Raw genomic sequence first — 23,024 nt, 5'->3', positions numbered from 1 at the left:
GAGCTGAAAATGATGTGCAAACTACCAAAAGATTACAATACTCAATTCGAGAAGAACACAATGTGGTAGTCTAGTCACAGTCAAAGACTTATCCTCCATGATGCAAACTGTCAAGATCAATTCAATTTCGTGAAGCAATATTTTTTTTTTCTTTTTGTTAAAGACAGGCTTGTTTGCGAGTCAAGATGAAAAAAATATATAATGCATTCATGTACTAAATACTAAAGATTTAGATGAATATATATGAGTAATGTTACCATTACGGTCTCTAATAAATCTAATTCATAAATAACATATAAGAATTCATATAAATTTTTGATATAAATTTTTTTTATATCGTAAGTGAGTCACAACTGTAAGATCACTAAAAATAATTATGACATACATAAATGTAACGTGTTATTAATGTAAAAAATTTGCATTAACACAATTAAACTCTACAAAAATGCTTATAAAAAAAAATATAACAAAATTTGCAAAATATAAACAAAATACAATATCTTTTGCGTGCAAACAAAGACTAAAATAACCTTTTTAGAAAGCTTCTATTAGCACCATAAAATAGTACACGCTTCATAGTTCCTGTCATAATGATTTTGGGGCTGAAAAATGAAACTATGATCCCTCAAACTCCGGAATAATGCTATCGGCGCTTTCTTAGTTACAACAAATATTAACAGAGCTTTTTGTAGTTGGTCAGTGGTTGATTCGGTTATTATCATTAACTCCACTAATAACAATGGGGAATGACATGATATTCCAATTTGTGAGGCTAGAGTTTCCTAAGACCTTAACATAAGTGGCAGTTATCTTGAATTGTTTGACAAGGGTGAATGGAGTATTTTGTTGTACTACTAGTGTGCATACATTTATCCATAAAAATAATAGAATTAATAAAATTTTATACGGTAAATTTTGGGTTTGATTGAGAAGAAAAGATAAAATAGAGTAAATAAAAGGTAAAATTAGAAGAAAAAAAAGTGTTACACAATAAACATAGTACCTTTATGTATAAAATGAATAAATTGTATAATTATAAATAAAATAGATTAAATAAAAGAAAAATACTCAACGAATTTAATTCTCTTTATTTATATATATATATATATATATATATATATATAAATATTTCAATTTGGTCTATTTTTAGTGCAAGAACACAAATGAACCTCTAGATAGAGGTAGATGGTGGTGAATTTGAATCTCTAATTCTTTTGTTGATTATGGTGATGGTGGTGTCGGGCAAAATATGAGATACATGCATAAGACACTTCGCGCCTAAAATTAGTATAAACATGTACTATAAGTAAATATTAAAATAACATTGGGATATGTAAAAAGAATTAAACAATAAAATAAAAGACAAACAATTGCAGAAGAAAAACGAAAACGGAGAACGTTCTTGGTTTTCTACTGAAAACGGAGAACGGTATTGAATATAACTCATGAAAACTAGAAAACGCATAACGTTCTTGAACAGAACTGAAAACCAGAAAACGAAAATTGTTTATCATTCTCCTTTATGCAGTTTTAAAAATCAGTTTTCAAAATTAAAGTAAACAAAAATTAAAGAACGATAAGAGAAGAATAACACCCAGATTTATGTGTTCAGTCTTAATTGATGAGACCTACGTCACAGACAATCAAACAAGATTAATCTACTATTAATTATTGAACTTTACAAGATTAAGATCTTCTCAAGATTGATCTCCTAATATCTATCACTTTTTATGAACTAGCAATACTAGCCTTTTCACTCAATCTTTCTTCTCTCCCTTGATCTTTCTTCTCTGAATTTCTATGAATCTCGAATTGCATATGTCTCTCTCTCAATCATTAATTACCACTTGCAATAACACATTACAACTTACACAATACATTTACAACAATAGTATTTAAAGACAAACTTCTTAACTAACTATATCTAACACTAAACTAAATTCAGTTATAACTATCTAACTTCAAGTTGTTACTGATTTGAGACACACTTCCACAATTCTCCACCTTGACTCAATATCATAATAATTCAATCATTGATCTTGCTGCCATTGCTTCAACTTTACTCTTTGTCGAAGTCAGCTATGTCAAAGCAATGCTTGAACTTAGCTTGTGACAATGATTTGGTGAATGCATCAACTGGGTTGTCTTCAGTTGCAATCTTCTCAATTGAAACCTGCTTTGAATCAACCACATCACTTATGCAGTGATACTTAACATCAATGTGTTTAGATTTATTATGATACACTTGATGCTCGGATAAGTGTATAGCGCTTTGACTGTCACAATAAATTGAAACACAATTCTGATTTATTCCTAGTTCATCAATAAGTCATTTCATCCATAAAGCTTCTTGAGCACCTTCAGTAAGCGCAATGAATTCAGCTTTAGTTGTAGAAAGTGCTACCACCGATTGTGTAATTTCTCTCCAACTTACAACAATCCCATATAGAGTGAAAACATAATTAGAAATTGATTTTCTAGTGTCCATGTTTCCAGCATAATCCGAGTCCACATATCCTTTGATTGGTTCCTTGTCATGATAAGTCTTTTTGAATTTTAAACCTGCTGTCAGTGAGCCATTTAAGTATCTCATAATCGACTTGAGTGCTGACCAATGCAATGCTCCTGGATCAGTTAGAAATCTACTGACAACATTCACATCATAAGCCAAATATGGTCCGCTACAGATCATTCCATACATTATGCTGCCAACACCACTAGCATAAGGAATGATACTCATTCTTTGTCTTTCATCATCAGTCTTAGGTGAGTCTTGCATAAATAATTTGTAATTCTGTCCGAGAGGAGTAGTAACTTGTCTTGCCTCATGCATTATATATTTATTGACAACTTTCTTCAAGTAGGCAGCTTGAGAAAGAAATAGTTCCTCCTTTATTCTGTTTCTTTTTATATCCATTCCTAAGATCCTCGAGGCCTTTCCAAGTTCTTTCATCTCAAACTCGTTTCTAGGATCAACTTTGAACCTTTTAATCTAGTCTTTACTTGAGCTTGCAATAAGAATATCATCTACATATAGTAATAGGTAAGTTGGAGAACATTCTTGACTTTTCTAAAAAACTGGAGAATGTTCTTGAGTTGGAGAACGTTCTTGAATTTCCTCTTTCAGAATGTAAGCACAATTGTCACAACTACATCTTTAGAAACCAATTCTTATCATGAAATCATCAAACTTCATATACCATTGTCTAGGACTTTGCTTTAGGCCATACAATGACTTTTTAAGAAGACAAATCTTGTTACTACCTTTAGCAAATCCTTCAGGTTGCTGCATATAAATGGTTTCTTCCAGATCACCACGTAGAAATGTTGTTTTGACATCCAACTGCTCTAATTCCAAGTCTTGTTGAGAAAACCCCTTTGCAACTAATCTTGCTTTGAACCTTATCTTCTATTTACCTTGAATGCCTTCCTTTCTCTTGAACACCCATTTTGATCCAATTGCTCTTTGACTCTTAGGAATGTCAACCAAAATCCAGGTTTGATTATTTTCTAATGATTGCATCTCTTCATTCATAGCTGTCATCCAAGCTTATTTGTCTTTACTATTAATGACTTCCATGTAGTTGCTTGGTTCATCTCTTTGAAGATCTTCAACAACACTTAAAGCATAGCATATTAAATATACTTCACCATATATGATTGGAGGCTTGATAACCCTTCTTTCTCTATCCCTTACCAAGTTGTAACTGGCCAAATCTGTTTCTGTTGCAGCATTATCATCAAGTGATGTATCAACTATGTCTTCATGATTAATCTCTTGATCTTCAGGTGGCTCCACCTCAATCTGAACACTTGCATAATTGTTGTTTAAAGCACTGTTAAATGGAGAACGTTATGCGTTTCGACAATGTTCTTTGTTTCTGTAGTACTGAAATGGAGAATGTTATCTGTTTATGCAGAACTGAACCGAAGAATGTTCTTTGTCAATCATGGGCATTCTTATTTCATCAAACACTACATCTCTTGATATGATGCACTTGAGCACACCTTGATCAATTCACCACAACTTGTAACCTTTTATTCCTTTAGGATATCCAATGAAAACACATTTGATTGCTTTAGGATCCAATTTATCTTGCTTTAGGATCCAATGTAAATGCTAAGAAACCAAATACCTTTAGATTTGAGTAGCTAACTGGTTTGCCATTTCACATCTCAATTGATGTCTTAAATCCAATAGCTGATGAAAGACATCTATTGATCAAATACATTGTTGTAACTGCAACTTCTCCATATAATGTTTTAGGCATTCTTGCACTCAAGATCATACATCTGACCCTTTCCAAGATTGTTCTGTTTATCCTTTCAACAATGCCATTTTGTTGAGGGGTGCTTGCAACTGTTCTATGTCTTTGAATACCTAGTCCCATGCAATTCTTATTAAACTGCTTTGAAAGATACTCCAGGTCATTGTCAATTCTTAAACATTTCAGCATAGTTTCCTTTTGAGTTCCAATTTTCATACGCCATTCTTTAAATTTCATAAAAGTGTCACATTTATTTTTAATGACATAGATCCATACTTTCCTAGAATAATCATCAATTATGGTTAAGAAGTAAGAACAACCAGCATAAGTTTTATGTCTTTGAAGGACCCCACAAATCAGAATGAGAATATTCAAAATGTCTAGAGGTGTTGTGTTGGCCAAAACCAAAACTTCCCCTCTTAGCCTTTCCTATAATACAATATGATCACAAAATTCCAGTTTTTCAATTTTGTCACCATTAAGCAAATTCTGTTTTGATAACTCAATTAAGCATCTTTCACTTACATGTCATAACCTCATATGCCATATTCTAGTAGATGAACGCAAATTAGAGCTAGTAACTGAAGCTTGTGCAATTATAGTAGAACCTTCTAAAATATGCAAGCCATTTCTTTTAATATCTTTAACAATGATATCATCTTTATTAACAATAGTCATAATACCATTTTTTATGTATGTTGAATATCCTAGTATGTCAAACATGCCAACAAAAATTAAATTTCTTTTTAATTCAGGTATTTACCTTACACCATTCAGCAGTACCTCCTTATCATTGAACATTCTGAATCTGATTGTTCCCTTGCCTTGAACTTTACATGATTTGTTGTTGCCAAGCAGAACAGCTCCACAATCACGAAGATCTATTGATTCCAAATAATCTTTTCTTGGACACATGTGGAAAGTACAACCTGAATCTAATATCCAGTTTTTTTCACCTTCAGAATTTGAAATCATCAATGCCTCTACAAATTCATAACCAACATCAACAAGTGCAACATTTCCTGAATCTTGAGAGTTTCTTGATTCATTTCTTTCAGGGTAATCTTTCCTGAAATGTCCCTTCTTGTGACAATGGAATCATCTATACTTCCCTTAATATTTTGATTTTGAATTGGACTTATGCTTATTTCTATTTAATCCTTTCTTGTCAGTTCTTCCTCTAGTCGCATTCAGACTTTCAATATGATTATCATTCTTGATCTCAAGTCTTTTATAGCTTTCCTTTGTCCGGATGGAGGCATGCACTTCTTCAAGAGTAATTGTTTGTTCTCTTCCAAACGTAATAGCATCCTTGAAAAGTTCATATGAACTTGGCAGGGCTCTAAGCAAGATCAGAGCTTTGTCTTCATCATCTAGCTTGACTTCCAAATTCTCTAAATCATCAAGGATCTTGTTAAAAGAGAATTGTGACAAATTTCTCTTCGTCCATTTTAAAAGAGAACAATTGTTGTTTCAAGAAGAGCCTATTTGAAACTGATTTAGTCATGTAGAGAGATTCAAGTTTAAGCCATAAGGCTATTGTTGTTGGTTCCCTTGCAACTTCCCTCAAAGCTTTGTCTCCAAGACACAAGATGACTGTGCTCTTTACTTTTTCAATCAGTTATTTCTTTTCTCGTGCAGTCATTGTTGCTGGAAAAGCTTATTCATGCGTTCACCAAGCCTTGTTGTACCATAACAACATGCATTTTTATTTTCCATAGACCAAAATCATTTGATCCATTGAATTTTTCAATGTCAAAATTTGTGGTTACAACCATTGTTGCTCCCTTTTCCCACATACGACGCCAATTGTTAAAACAATATTGAGATCTGCAACAAGAATTAACCAACAAAATAGAAGACAAAAAATAGCAGAAGAAAAATGAAAACGGAAAAAGTTCTTGGTTTTTTGTTGAAAACGGAGAATGTTCTTGAACAAAACTGAAAACTAGAAAACAAAGACTATTTATCGTTCTCCTTTATGCAGTTTTGAAAACCAGTTTTCAAAATCAAAGTAAACAAAAATTAAAGAAAGATAAGAGAAGAATAACACCCAAATTTACGTGTTTAGTCTCAATTGATGAGACCTACGTCACGGGCAGGCAAACAAACAAGCAAGTAAGATTAATCCACTATTAATGATTGAACTTTACAAGATGAAGACCTTCTCAAGATTGATCTCCTAATATTTATCACTGTTTATAAACCAACAATAGTAGCTTTTTCAATCAATCTTTCTTCTCTGAATTTCTATGAATCTCAAATTGTACATGTCTCTCTCTCAATCAACAATTACCACTTCCAATAACACATTACAACTTACACAATGCATTTACAGCTATAGTATTTAAAGATAAACTTCTTAACTAACTATAACTAACATTGTCGTAACTAAATTCCGTTATAACTAACTAACTCCAAGTTGTTACTGATTTGAAAAATATTTCCATAATAAAAATGTAGATGAAAGTGAGGGAAACCTTGCTTCGATCTCTTCTATTTATTCTGATCCGATTATTTCAATATAATATGAGTTCAATCTTGCAGAATAAATATATATTTGGTACCGAATACAACTCTCGAACGTTGAACCCATAAAAAAGGTATTGTGAATAACCAAGCAACTGAAATATCTAGTATCGAACATATGGTAGAATAGTCTATTTGCCTAAGGCAAAGGACTAGGCAAAATTCCAACTAATTTCAATTTAAGTTTTAATTAATATTTCAATTTTATTGACAAACCAAAATTCTGAAAGTCAAAATTATACTCCCCCTGAGATGATAGTACAAAAATTATTCACTAAATGACATTAATTAAATTTATAATAATAACATTTAATTTATACAATCTCAATACAAAATTAACTCTATTGCTTAAAGTTTCTCCATCACTAATAAATTGGATTATTCAAAATAAATAGATAAATTAAATAAAGAGTAATATAGAGATACTATAAGAAAGAAATTATTAAGATTTGCTAATACTTTATTTATAAAAAAAAGAAGTTATTTGCGTACAATTGATTCAAATGAGAATATGATATGAAATTATTCAAAATGAGTAATTACTTTATGATAAATTATTTTGATGCTCCAGAAAATTTCATAATTAATTAATGTTTATCATCTTACATTATTTCAGTGGCTGATATTTTGAATTTAATTTACAAATTTTTTGTTACAATAAGAGTTATGTTTTGTTGTAGAAACATAAATACTTTTTTTTAAAGTTTTTTATAATATTTAAAATTTATAAAACTTGGTCATAAAAATCATTCTATAGATCATATATAAATACAAGAATAGAATTGATAATTTAATAAATTAATTAATACGTTATTGAACACTTACCCAACGCAATATATTTAAAAGATATTAGAGTGTTCTGTTAGATTATATTATTCATTTTTCATTAAATAAATAAATTATATTATCCATTTTAGGATTTAATCCTCAAACAAGACAACAACCGAACAACATAAAGTCCAAGCCAGATGGCAGACGCGCGCATCCTAATTAATTTTTAATCACGCTTATAATTGTGGATATTATTTTGACCAAATAATTTTAGATTCCAAATGGAAACATTTGCATTATTATTGTAGGTCAGACATATAAACACATATATATTGAATGACATACTCTGTGGACAAGAGCTTCATTCATTATTTATTATTTTTGCCTAAGTAAAATTTAAAATAATTTTTGTATCAAAATAAATAAATCAAATGAATTTGGGTCCGACAACATCTAAATGTTTTAAGTGACAAAATTACTTAATTAAGTAGCTCCAATTTTTAAAGTTTCTTCTGATTTGACCCATGTTAGTATTGCTGATGTTATTTTTACTAGTTTATTAGCTCACCCATCAATTTAATTATATGTTAATTAAACATTAGCATCATAATTTACTTCAGATTAGTGATTGTGGTGTTGTATCTATTGTTATATAAGCACTAGCTAGTTGCAGCAGTGTGGGGCCACGAGCGTGAGGTGAAAAATGTCAAAGAAAGTTGCGTAGTGGATTTATATTATATAGTGTGCCGCCCAAATTAGGCTTCAGTTCTACTCTTCCTAACCAAATTAAGCTAATTTAATTAATTGAGTTGTGCACTCCAAACATCTCTATATAAGGCTTTCAAACTCCCTCTTCTACATAACAAGAGAGACATTTCAACTTGCTAGTTATGGCCACCAAGCATCGTTCTAATTCTTCTTTCCTCTTTCTATTGCTCCTCCTACATTTTATTTTGGGTACATTTACCATCTACTAACTCTGTCATTTTCCTTGTTTTATTTAGCTAGATTTAAGACAACTGACAACTTAATTATATATATATATATATATATATATATCAACGGTGGATCTACTGTATAAGCAATGGAGGCTCTTGCTCCACAAGATAACACTAAACTCTTTTGATAATATAACTATTATTTTATTTTAACTTCCGATTAAATGAGTGGTGGAATCACTTATTAATTATATATTTAATAGTGTTGATAATAAAAAAATTATTAAATATTTTTTTAGATTATGAAATCTCGTAGAGAATAGCTATAATTTAAAAAAATTCTTATGAAGTTAGAGTTTATTTAAGCATTATAGCTATGTATTTTGTAATAATTATTAATAATTTTCGTTGTAAACTTTTATTTATATATATTATCTAGTGAAAAACTTATCTAAGTTCTACGATAAATAATTAATATTAAATCACACTTTTATGTGTATAAAACATATTTCAATTTTATAAATTCTCATAAACTATTTTTTAGTTTTTTTCACACATTTTTTAATACTTCTCTTTACGTCAAGTCCGTTGAGTATGACGTGTGAATATAGTGGATGACAAAATAGATATGTCAACTATCTAATTAGATTTTTGGATTAAACTTATATTACAAAACCTCATATTAATACTATCTTGTTTTTTTTTTCTTTCTTCTTTTCCATACTATTTGTTTGACTTATTTTATTTGAATGCGATACTTATATTTTTCTTCTTCTAATTGTTGAGTATAATATTTTTAGCAAAATATAAGTGTGTCATGGACAGATCCAATTTTTCTATTGTTAAGAATAGGAAATCACATATTGTAGTAGTCAACAATTGGACCATTCTTTACACTCACTGATAACAAATTAATTTTATAATAAAAATAATTGAAAAGAGATTTAATATTTCACTAAAATTTACTAAAAACAGCGAGTCCACTTTTAAACTAGGACCACAATAGACGGTTTTTTAACAATTGTGTAATTAATTAGGGGAATGCATGAAATCCAAATGGGTTGTGGACTCATTATGAATTCCTAACCATTTTTAATTATACTTATGTTTATTCTCTAATTATTAATGTCATGTATTTAATTTGATGCATAGGGAAAAGCCAGCTACAAGTGAACTACTACTCCAAGAGCTGCCCAAAAGCGGAAGAGATCATCAAGCAACAAGTCACTGAACTATATAACGAGCATGGAAACACAGCCATTTCGTGGGTTAGAAATCTCTTCCATGATTGCCTAGTCAAGGTGGGTATAAATATAAATACATATATAATACCAACACTTGTTTATAAATTAGTGGAAAAAAATGAAATTTTTCTTTAATTTTCACATCACTAAATTTAACACGGATTTAAAGAGAAAATTTATATTTTGTCTCTAAATTTATCTCATTTAATTTGATTTTTTTAATAGTATAAAAAACAATTAATAATGGTATATATGTGGTTTTTTATGCAGGCATGCGATGCATCCCTACTTTTAGAAACGGTGCACGGTGTAGTATCGGAACAGACATCCGAGAGAAGTTTTGGGATGAGAAACTTCAAGTATGTCAACACCATCAAAGCGGCTGTTGAGAAAGAATGCCCCTTGACGGTTTCATGCGCTGATATTGTTGCTCTTTCCGCTAGAGACGGCATTGCCATGGTATGTCTATATTCACATCCTTGATTTTTTTTTCTTCTATATAAATAAATGTATATTTGTTTAGAGAATTAATTTAGAAATAGTATGACTAATTATTAACATTGGGTGTGTTGATGTTGGTGCTATTTAGTTGGGAGGTCCAAACATTGAAATGAAGAGTGGACGAAGAGATAGCAAAGAAAGCTACGTTAAGGTGGTGGAAGACTTCATTCCCAACCACAATGACTCCATATCCTTAGTGCTCTCTCGTTTTCAAGCCATTGGCGTTGACGTTGAAGCCACTGTTGCTCTTTTAGGTATCACATTGACCTCTTTGGCTAATTGGCTTCTGTTAAACATCAACTCAAAGTTATTTCCTAATACATTAACATTAATTTATTTTCAAAAGTCAAATATTGCATAAAATAAATTACCACTCCCTTTTAAGTATTGGATTAATGTAAGGACGCCTACTTTAGGCACAAACTAAACAAAACTTAAGTTTGTGTAGCACTCATTGCCAAATAGCATTTTAGTCATTGAAAGTATGAGACACTGCTATTTTGAGTTTCTAATTCAGAAGGAAAAAAAATTAAATTAGTGTTCAAATCATCAAAATAACAACGGTCTATACTTAAGTTATATCTAACTTTCAGAGACTGTTTGAGTGATTCGATGACTATTACGAGTTTTTGTTGAATCAAATACTAAAATGATAACAATTTATACTTTCATGGATTAAAATGATGGTTTACTCTTATCACATCCAACCATGTCATTGGAATGAAATTTAATTAAGAAGAATTATTAGTGTACACCCATACACCCTTTAGACACGTTGAGAGAAAAAGAAATAGAAAAAAATAATATGATATATTAACGTGCCGGTTATAAATGTGTCCTTTCAGCCCATTAGTCGACATGATCTCTAATTAGTGAGAGACTCAATTTTATATTATTTTATAATATACACGAACTTTAAAAAACTGCATTCAAATCTATATTTTTTTACATTCGGACTACTCTAAATTTTATATTTGCACCTAAATATGCACTATGAAATTAGATTTAAGTTGTATTGAGATGTTATTTATGATTTCAATTGTGTAATTTGAGTTGTTTTGCGCTTCATTCGGTAAAAATATAACATTTTAAAATAATTTTAATTATTAAAATTGTATTATTTTTTTTTATTAGGACTCAATTTTTAGATTAAAACAAAAACTAAAAATATTAACATTGTTGTTTAATTAAATAAGCATTTTATTTGCATGTAGTAACCTGTATTATTTTTTTACTCATCGATCTAATCAATTTTTATGTTAAAAGTTAGTGGAACATTTCCATTAATATTTATCCAATGAAATGTAATTGTATGTAATTGGTCCAACTTATTTCTTGATAGTTTCACGATACCAAGTCATAAAAGAGACTCATATTAAAAAAAATAAAAAAAGAGATGTAATAATTTATTTAAATTTATCAAAAAATAATAAAAGTTCAGTTTTGAACTATTTTGTAGAGACTCATTCATATTAGATGCAGATGTTCTAAGAATGGACCAATTTTTTATTGTAGTTCCTATGTTCTGTTTATATTTTAACCAACCAATTGTGTTCTGTTTGAATCTGTTATTATATCAATTGTTTGATCAGGAGCACACTCAGTGGGAAGAGTACACTGCATGAATATAGTACATAGACTATACCCCACAGTGGACACAACATTAGACCCTACACATGCTGCCTATCTCAAACGTAGGTGTCCAACACCAAATCCAGATCCAAAAGCTGTCCAATATGTAAGGAACGATCTAAAAACTCCCATGATAATTGACAACAACTACTACAAAAACATCTTGCAACATAAGGGTCTTCTCACTGTCGATGAAGAATTGGCCAATGACCCTATAACAGCACCTTATGTACAAAAGATGGCTGATGATAATACTTACTTCCGTCAACAATTCTCAAGGGCTGTTCTTTTGTTGTCTGAGAATAATCCTCTTACTGCCGATGATCAAGGTGAAATTAGAAAGGATTGTCGCTATGTTAATGCTAATTAGCTAGATTTGCTTGCATTTTGCATACAATAATTTATGCCATCGAGCTTAATTAACATTATATTTTGCCACTACTTTCTTAATTATACTATGGTTTAGTGCATAGTAGTGCATATCTCCGATATTAAGTTTGATTTCAACTCCTAAAAAAAATGTTGCTTCAGCAATAACTATAATTTACCTTTATTTGATCCACCTTTCAAGTTAAACACCATGAAATAATTGATTTTTGAGATCATGATAAAAACTTGTGGCATAATGAGGGAGAGATGAGATGCATAAATATAAGTTAACAAATTTTCAAATTTTTACTTGACACAATTACTTGATAAATTAGAGAAAATTATAGTATTATTTGAAATTCAACATGTCAAACCAAAAAAAATAAAAATAATTGTCTTAGATTAGTCTTAGATTCTAACTAAAAATTCAAATAATATTTAAGTATCTGACATACACGATCTGTCTTAAAATTTATCTCATATATGATCCTTGTAGCATGGGCATCCAAAAAAAAAAAGAAAAAAGTGTGGCAATGTTTTCAAGCAATATCAATTTGTGATTGATCTACTCATTATTTAACTGATAAAATTGAGATAAATAAAATATGTATACTCAATTTACGAACCAAAAGTTCAAGCAAATGATCTAGTGATCTGATCATTTGTTAAGCATTAATATATGCAGAAGTTTTTCTTGTTATCAATTATAGGTAAACCATACTAGTATCAAAAAACAATTATAGGGAAAACCATACAAAACTCTCCATTCATTACTTCCTCTAAGTATTTCTTTATGAGAGAAGTAGTACAAGTCGATCCATTTAATTTTAAAAGCTTCCCCTCATCCATTGACTTTCTTAATCTGCAGTGGAGAAGAAAATTAAATGTTTAGATGTATATAATACAGACTTGATTGGATGAGTGTTTTGCATATTGGTGTTTAGTGGATTAAGTTTGATAGTTCATAATCTTAGGTTTAAACTTCACTTCACCTTGCTCGTAAACATTTTATTTTACTCAAAACTCTTCCTCAACTTGAATATTTTGTGATAGGCCCAATTGAAAGTTTTTTTTTTTTTTTTGCATATTCAACTTTGGTCCACTTGAGGGTTTATGATCTAAATTGACGCCTAAATAAATTGAACTTTACTTCGACTTTGTTTATAATTAAGATCTTGTTAACAAGTGCTCTAAAAATATTATTTCAGAATTTTAAATAAAGTAAAATATTAATCCAATGAATTAGATACACCATTTTCTATAAAAAAAATTATTTTTTAACTTATTAAACAACCTTGCTTGGAGCACTTATTATAAAGAACCAAAAATAGAAAAAATCAAATACAAATGTATTAAAATTTATATTTTCAACTCTTTAAAAATTAATTATTTTCAATATAAAACTTTTATTTTGATTTGTTAATAAATGTTTTAATATCACTCGTTAGCAAAATACATGATTAAACCCTTTACTCTTCACTATTTTATCTATTGTGATAAGGTTTCCTAATAGTTATTTGAATTTGAACTTTGATTAGTGACAAGTGGAGAAATGGTCTCTCTCTTGGTAATTCAATTATGATTATTAAGTTAGCTATGTCTATAGTACAATACAAATACTTGTATCTTTTGATTACAATTTTATCATACTCATTCTAACTAATTAACTGAACCGGCATATATGTAATGAAATATAACATCATGATTAAATTTGAAGAAGGGTAGCATAATTTAAAATAAAGATACACACTTGCCTTATTTGGTGCTCTGACTAAGCTTTTCTTTGGAGCTGAATGATGAGGAGGAGGAACCGAGGAGTGTGTCTCAGGACCTTTATAATCAATCTCATATATCTCTGTTCCCAATATTGCTTCCGATTCCCCTGCAATAATAATAATAACATATATAATAAGTAGAATTAATAAGTACCACCAACAAATTAATTAAACCCCCTTACTATATGATAATTTGATATTGTTGTAAAAAAATTTAAATATATAATATAGATATATAGTTTAAAAGATGTAGATACCTCTTGAGAAGTAAGGGAGAGCGAGGAGGAGAAAAAGAAAGAAGGAGGTGGTGAAGGTAGACCTATGCTCCATATTATTATTTGGCATGCTCCAAATTTGTTGAAGCTTTTTATTTTAAACTTAAAAGTTAGGGTCATTTATAAGGTGGAAAAATGAATTATTAAAAGCGCCCAAGAACAATAGTTAACTAATGTGTCTCAGATCTGTATATCTTTATTTATTTATTTATTTATTTTTATTAAGCTTTAATTCTTGGCAATATAGTATTAATTAAAATCGTTGTCATCCACATAGCAATTATAAGTTGTCAGATGTTGGTGTGGTGTGTGGATGTGTAGGTTTAGGATATTAATGCTCCTATATATGAATCCCAAATTTAACATACATGTTTTCTCTGTCCTAAATTCTCATCAGTTTTTTAATTCTAATGAGATTGATTAAAATAATTAATTTTTAGGATTGGTCAACAAATTTAGTTAGGAGAAAATGAGATGATGAAATGAAATGTGGTTGAGACAAGTCCATGTGTGTATAATTGAAATCTGTCATGACATGGACAAGGTGTAGTGTTTGCTTGCAAACACTCACACTACTGCATGTGTTGAGACTAAACACTGCCATGTATTAATCAGACGTTGCCACCTCACCAAACATGTGAAAATTGATTACCCTTTATTGTTGTAATTCTTCGTTACTAATCTATTCAACCACTTGATTATCCTAAGCATATGCCCCTTTTGGTTTTAAAATTTTAGAGTTGTGTTTGATATCAATTTATTGAGTTACACGATGGAACGAAAAACTATAGTTAGAGACAAATAATTCCACCAGCTTAGTGTCAAACAACAAAATTTTAATTTGGACGCACTAGATCATAGAGGTCGGTTAAGATTGGGTCCATCAGTTGTATGAATTATAATATACATTACCTCAATTTGTAATGTCTCAATCATTAGTAGATATCATGAATACTCTGTGAATACTACACACCTAAATTAATATCGGACTTCAAACAAAGAAGAGAGTCTGATCCTATATATATGACCACTATATAAGTTAAATGTTTAGATAGGTACATGATAAACTTTATTACACATATTCACAATTACTAGGTTATATGACATTAGGATTTTCTCTACGACATAGACTTCGATGATCTAGACTTTGTGTTCATGTAAATAACATATATGAGAAATATCATTTAGCATTTTTGTTTTCTTACTTATATTAGGCCATCAAGTGCATGTTTAAAAATATTATTCTGTTTCATTTACTTTTTGAAAATATTTTTAGTTTTCATTTTTTTAAATTATTAATAAATATATTTTTTTTGAAAAAAATACTTCATATTATTGAAAAGCGATTAAGGTCCAAAAGGACCCAAATCGAACAACAAAACAAGAATTAAAAAAAGAGGAACATTCTATTGACACTCTTTTAGAGATTGAGAGTACATGTGTAACTCGAAGACAAAATGTTGTCCATCCATATATATATATAAGGAAGGGGAGGCTTCATGCCATTTACAATTTTGCTTGGTGGGAAAATTCCTTAGAGATAGACCAATTAGGTCTTACATCATGAAGGAAATATTTGCTAATGTTTTTATAGCGGTCGCATTAAGAATTTAATGATTTTGACCGTTGCAGAATCCCATATCGCGATGTGAATTAATCACAATATTGTTTTAAGTTTATTTAAATAATTTATATAATCATATTGTAAGATTCAACACCAATTATCTAAAATTTGACATCTCAATCCATACATCTTAATATATTAGAACTAAGTAAATATAAAGAATAATCCGAATCAATTTAAAATAGTTCAACTATCAATTAATTATAGTTTACAATTGTTCAAATAGATTCATAAGGTACAATAGTCCAACTAAATTCTCAAATTAAACCTTTAGATAAGCTTTTAATACAACAAAGGTCCTAATACGTTATAACTAAATAATTAAATTTGAAGTTTTTTTCTTTGGTATTAAGTTGCACTTGAAATGCCTCCAACTGCTAAATTTTTTAAAAAGGGTGAAAATAAATCTCAGTGAATCCTATAAATAAGAGAGGAGAAGTTTGAAATTATTCATTTAATTAAAAAATGTAAAAAAAACATGAAAGTCTGATACATCTCAAGCTGAAATTAAAATGACCCTATTTATAAATACTTTTTACATATTTACCCCTATTTGTGATTTACTATTACAAATTAGACAAATTATGTCAACAATTTTTCAAATCTAACTCATTTCTCAAGTTGACCTTATAAGTTTCTTTTTTTGGAAAATGGTATTACAATCTCAAAGCACGTACATATATAGTTTCTTTTTTCTTTTTTAATTTCTTTTTAATTGAATTTAAAAAAAATGTGGTTTTTAAAATAATGTCATGTTCATAATGTCCATGGAGGAATTGAGTATCTCCAACACCAACAGTACTTAAATAAGTTCATCCGCCAGTCTGTAATTACGTAAAATTCAGTTACTTGAAGTTGTGTCAAACTGTTATCACGGTTTTCCAAAAAATAAACGATATTTTGATAATTTAATAATAATAAAATTCACATTTAAAGTAAAAAATAAATGAATTACATTTTAAAATGATGTGACACATTACATCATATTTAATAAACTCATGTTGAGTTCACCGTTGGAGATACTCTTAAACTCACCAAATTTTTTTAAGTAATAAAATTTTAAATTAAAATTAATTGACTTCTTCCTTTTAACCGTCGTGTTAATCAACCCATAAATTAAAATCCTAATTAAAATAAATGAAGTTTTTAAGTTTCTTCAAACCAATCATTTTACACCAAGAAAATCTCCAATTATACTTTCCTTTCTCTCGATCTAGCTTTACATTCATAATTAGATTCGATCTAGCTTGTGTGTTATACGATAAATCAATTCATCGAACTATGGATAGGGGAAATGTGTTATCATTAACCCATTTCATGTCATTCTTGATGGCTCTTATATGTGTTTTTGGAATTGGTGGAACAACATATGCATTTATGAGTTTCAAATTATGAGTTTGAAGAAATCTGAAAACTTAAATGATTTTAATTTGAGTTTTGTTTTAGGATTTTTTTTTTGAATTTTTGGTTTATGAGTCCGTGTGTTTTTTTAACGGAGTTAAATGTAAATTAAAATGTTCAACATGTATATTTTAAGAGTGAAATAGTCAATTCATAAAAATATTTAAATCATCTATTCAGAGACAGAGTTATATTTAAAATATGTTAAAATATCACTTATGTAATTTTATCTACAAAATTATCACTTCAAATTTTAAATTTGTATTGCTTCAAACATTAATTGAAATATGCGTCCATTATTATGCCCTTTAAATGCCTAATATTGTACCTAATATGTGTAAAGAAATCAGGTTTACATTTCATTAAATATGCTTAATTTGACAATCACACTAAGTGATAACTTGTCATGTTTTATTTGACAATCATAAACGTTTTCTTCAAATTTAACTTTCAAGTTTATCAAAATTTGTGACAACAACAAGTTAAAATATTATTGAATTTTAGAGTGCAATCCCCTAGCACGTAGCCTTGACTAATGCAAAATGAATTACAATCACGGTATTGGTCGCAATTGGAAAAACATTTCTCCGTATGAAGTACAATTTTGGCCATACCTATTAAGAAGAGTAATATTAGTGAACTAATACGCATAAGAAAAAATGTAGAGAAAATTTAAACTCTATTATAAAAATTAACTACATACCTATTGAGAATAGAAGAATCACGACCAAAATTGTCAAAATATACTTATGTTTATTAATCATTTTTTTTATCTTCCTCCTATTCTTCAACGATCCTTTTTAGATCAATAAGTATATTTTTCATGTTGTATATGTATGTATATATAATAAATCTAGTAATAAATGCATATGGATGTATATTTATTTTAATTTAATTTAATAATATCAAATATAAATTTTAAATTACTTTAATAAATATTATATTATTTATATCAAAGTCAAAGACTTCAGTCAATAAAGGACTAAATTTCTTTTTTAAGATTATATTATGTTTACCATTTTAATAAATTATATACTTACATCAATTGTTTTCTTTGTGTTGAATTTCATTGTGCTTTATAATAATAATAATAATAATAATAATAATAATAATAATAATAATAATAATAATAATAATTAAAGTTTGTGTATCTAATTAAAATTTCCTAACACATAACTAATTCATAACATCACACAAACATAGATAAGTTGCATGCATGTTCTAAATTAATAGAGATAAACTCAAATTTTCAATGAAATTCTTATGTGATGAATTTCTTTGTTTTTTTTCTCTCACTAATTTGTTTCTTTTCTTCCATTCCCTTTATTTAAACATTTTCAGACATTTTAATAAAATCTAATCCACCAATCTCACATGATAAAAGAACTATTGTAAATGGAGAACTCTAATTGTAAATGGAGAATATAGAGAAGAAGGTAAATAGTAACAACTGGGGTTTTTCCCAAAATTGTTTTATTGGAAGGAAGACAGAACGACCGTGATGAAAATGTCCAGGATTTATGGGAGGGAAAAAGAAGGATTTTCCCAAATTGTCCCTGGCCTTTATCTCTTATTACTCTTGTTCCCTCCTTATCAATTTAACTTTAAATAAAAAAAATCCCTATTTCAAATTTAATAATATGTATTTTACTAAGTTTTAATTAGTTGGTTTATTACACATATATACTACTAATTGAAAGATGAGAGAAGATCAACACCAAATAAGAAAGTAAAGTAGAGATATACTACTAGTTGAAAGATGAGAGAAGATAACACCAAATAAGAAAGTAAAGTAGTGGTTAAATATATTCTAAAAAAGTATTTTTATCTTGGTTTAATTGCAGTTTTGATCCCTCTATTTTAGCTGAATCGTAAAAGTAGTCACCCCCATTTTGTTTCTCTTCAGTTTTGGTCCCCAAACAGAACTTTGGTCCAAAACTTGATGAAGTTTGTTTTTTTTTTTTTTTTTTCCGGTTATTTAAGTCAGACCATATTTTAAGATCCCGTTTTGCAACAATTGTAAGTGAAATCTATGATCATAAATGGCATGGTGCGGCTTAAAAAATTGAAACTTCATCAAGTTTTGAACCAAAATTCTGTCGGAGGACCAAAACTGGAGAGAAACAAAATGAGATGACTACTTTTACAATTCAGCTAAAATAGGGGGACCAAAACTGCAATTAACCCTTTTATCTTTCTCATATCACTACTAAAAATTAACGTTTTTCCTGCGAAATTATTTTCACAGATAATACATGAAGATTTTGTTGCAGATCATTTATCTTCTATTGCAAATTTACAATTATGTGATTATATGTTTGCAGCAAAATTCACATTTTTCCTCAAAATTTAATTTAATTCTCTTGATATGATACAAGCTTCTTAACACAGTTTGTAATGATTCAACTGATTTTCCTGAATATAGAAATAACATCACAAACGTACCATGCATGCTGACTTGTTCGGCATGTAAGTTCCACCATACATAACACTCAAAAACTATATTTTTCTTCTTCTAATCTTTTATTCATATTATGTTTGTCATGAGTTTCTCAAATCAAGACATGTTAGTGTTTTGATGATAACAACGTAATACATTGTATATTGTTATTATATGGTAGAATTAGAAATTGAGTATAACACTAATTTGTTTTTGGAAATTTAATCGTTGTGAGAAATAAAAAATAAATATATATCTAAATTTATAATAAAAAATTAATTTGAGCTATGATAACAATAATCCAACCATTTTTTGTAACATTCAATCATATATTTTCATTTTCAGCTACAACGGGTTTAGTAAGACTGGGTTGTTACAAACTAAAAACTCTATACGAAATGATATCATACATATACATACACGACACAACTTATTTGACCTATTAATTTATTGATATCAATATGATATCTTTGTGATATTATTTTAAATGTTTATGTTTATCAAATTAAGGGAGAGCTTTTAAATTATTAAGAAATATTCATATTTTCTATGGAGTTAAACACTCTTGTTTTTCTTTCTTTTTTTTTTTTTTTTTGTCTTAAGGGGGAGTTCTTATAAAGATGTTCCACAAAAAAAATTAGTATTTTAAAGAAATGCAAATTTGTTCATCAAATTATAATGTTTGTCATTATAAAAGAAAAATTAAAAGAACGAGATTAGTTTGAAAACAATTTATCTTTTGATATTTCAATGATTATATAAGAGAAGAATTTGTCCTCTATATTTGTTGAAGTGTACAGGAAGCCTAACATCTGGTAAAAAATCAAGGAAAGAAACGAAAAAGAGATCATTTGGCATAATTGGGAAGAAGCTAGGAAAATAAGTTTTCATCTATAAATAATTTATGAAAGCAATTAAGATCTCCTTCAATTGTGTATCAAATTAAATATTGATTTAGTATGGTTATATACTATAAAATTAAATCTATTTAATACCATCGATATTTGTAAGGTTTAAATATATAAAAGTTCTCTTCAAAATATAGACCACATTAATTTTAACCATGTAAACAGATTTTCTTTCAATTAGATCGTATGTAATTTCGAAACTTTTAATTTGATTCCTCATTTAATTTTATGTTGAAATGGCTCAAATTTAATGACGTATAAGACCTGACTAGACTTAATACAAGCTGAACTCATCACATAAACAATATTATTAATTAAATAATTGACATTTTTAATATTATATCTCTTTATTTTATTAATTTATGTAAAAAAAAAAAACTGGAATTAGTGAATTTAAACTAACACTGCCAATTGCTATAACCTTGACCTTTGATTTATTTGTCAAAGTGACAAATTTATTTGACAAATAAGTAAAGGAATTAAAAAAAATCAAGATTAAAACAAATGTGAGAAGTAGCACCAAAATCCACTATCCAATTCAAAGGATAACAATTAAAAGTATTGTTAATTGAAAAACTAAAAGTTGAGGGATCTTAAGAGGTAAAACACATACCAATGATCTCTTCAGACTGATCAACAGCAGGGTCAGCAGCCTTGCTCAATTTGAAACAAATAGATGAGTTGTTGATACTGTTTAGTGCTTTTTTTTTTATTTTTTTTTTTTATTTTACAATTTTAAGATATATTTGTAGATTTGAAAAAATTAGAGATTAATTTGACTTACAACTACAATTTAAAGATCCAATTTGTCTATTCTTTCTTTGTTAATTAATGCAAAAAGTGTCTTCGAAATTCATTTTATTGCCCTTTGAATTTATAGCCGCAACCAAGCTACAACTCCTTTGGATGAATTTCTGGATTTTTGTTGAGTTTCTGCAGATTATTGTCTGAGTTTACATTAATAAAATAAAGTTTTTTTTTCATCACTAATGGTATAAAATATTGATAAACGTACCTATGTTATTATTTTTAGAGTGTTTTTAAGTCAATTGTTATTATTTTTAGAGTTTTTTTAAGTCAATTGTTTAACTTATTTATTTCAATTTAATGTTTGTTTTAGAATTATTTTAAATAAATGGTCATACGAAAAAAATAATATATTTATGTTTTTATTTTCATGATTAACTAGTTATTTTGTGTAGTTTTGTTTTGTTTCATTGAATTAACGCACTGCTAAATTTGGGTGAAAAAGTAACACGATCCTTAGACATGACAATAGGGCGGAGCGGGGGTGGATTTTCCCTTCTCCACCCCCGCACCCGACTAATCGGAAAAAACCTGCACATGTCTCCGTTTCATAGCGGCTGAGAAATTTAGACACTCATCTTCGTCCGCAATAGGGTTTGGATTTCTCCGCCCACACCTGCATCTATTTATATATATAAAATTATAAATTTAAAAATCATATTTATTATAATTAATATAATAAAATGATTTTTATTAGACAATAATAAAATTAAAAAAAATTCTATATAGATAAGATTAAAAAAATATTAAGTATATCAAATATTTATATGCATATAAAATTAAAAAAATATAATAATATCACTTGCGGGGCGGATTCGGGTACGGGTGCGGGGTGGATATCACCACCCCAAAACCCGTCCTCGTCCCCGAGTTTTAATTTCAGGGAAAATCTGCACCCGCACCCAATCAAAGCGGATTTTCTCCACCCAAATCAAGCAGGTTTGGGTGGACATTCGCAGGTGCAGATTATATTGTCATTTCTAATGATCCTTGTGCAATATTTTAATCATATATGGAGTTATATACGTCCAAATGAAGTTACATTAGTTGCAAATGAAATATTATACTCATATATATAACTTTGATGAGTATACCAAAATCCAATTTAGACCGTAAAAGGGTGGAAATGACAAGTCAAATCAGAAAGATAACAATTTTAAATGAAAAAAAGTATTTATTTAACACTTTAGAGCATTGTGTCCAACCATGTGCTACAGTGCATTTAGTAGCACAATTTTTTGTCCAGAGCAATGTGCCTAGAATCGTAGCAATGTGTTGTTGAGACAAACTCTCTATTTTAAAGTTTTGATGAAAATAAACAAAGGTTAATTAAGAATGTTAATTATGATTCTAAATGTTATGTTAATTTAACTTGTGTTCTTGAGTGATTTTAATTAAGAGCAGAATCAAGCAAATACAAGAAAAGACAACAACAAGATCATTCTGCATCATAAACAGAGAATGATCTTCAGCTTCACCGAACTATCTATCACAGCATGTTGTTCAAAATTTATCTACATCGTTATCAAAGAATCTGCTCTG

At 28.7% G+C, this 23,024-nt stretch overlaps 1 protein-coding gene and 1 long non-coding RNA gene across 2 annotated transcripts; one reads left to right on the top strand and one right to left on the bottom strand.

Moving 5' to 3' along the window:
- Nucleotides 1-8,384: 8,384 nt before the first annotated feature.
- Nucleotides 8,385-12,324, top strand: LOC101499262 (peroxidase 21). Its single transcript, XM_004497432.4, has 5 exons — nt 8,385-8,525; nt 9,659-9,807; nt 10,021-10,209; nt 10,340-10,505; nt 11,844-12,324. Exons 1-5 carry the CDS (start codon nt 8,459-8,461, stop codon nt 12,251-12,253), a joined length of 981 nt encoding a protein of 326 aa, XP_004497489.1. The 5' UTR covers nt 8,385-8,458; the 3' UTR covers nt 12,254-12,324.
- A 517-nt stretch (nt 12,325-12,841) lies between these two features.
- Nucleotides 12,842-14,426, bottom strand: LOC140919920 (uncharacterized). The gene is made up of 3 exons (XR_012162583.1): nt 14,285-14,426; nt 14,007-14,134; nt 12,842-13,114 (listed from the first exon to the last, which is right to left on the bottom strand). It is a non-coding gene; the product is annotated as an uncharacterized lncRNA (long non-coding RNA).
- Nucleotides 14,427-23,024: the final 8,598 nt, after the last annotated feature.

Source organism: Cicer arietinum, chromosome 4 (assembly GCF_000331145.2).
Source record: "Cicer arietinum cultivar CDC Frontier isolate Library 1 chromosome 4, Cicar.CDCFrontier_v2.0, whole genome shotgun sequence".
Lineage (NCBI taxonomy): Eukaryota > Viridiplantae > Streptophyta > Magnoliopsida > Fabales > Fabaceae > Cicer > Cicer arietinum.
The sequence above is the reverse complement of the archived record's forward strand: the minus strand, read 5'-3'. Positions and strand labels throughout refer to the sequence as shown.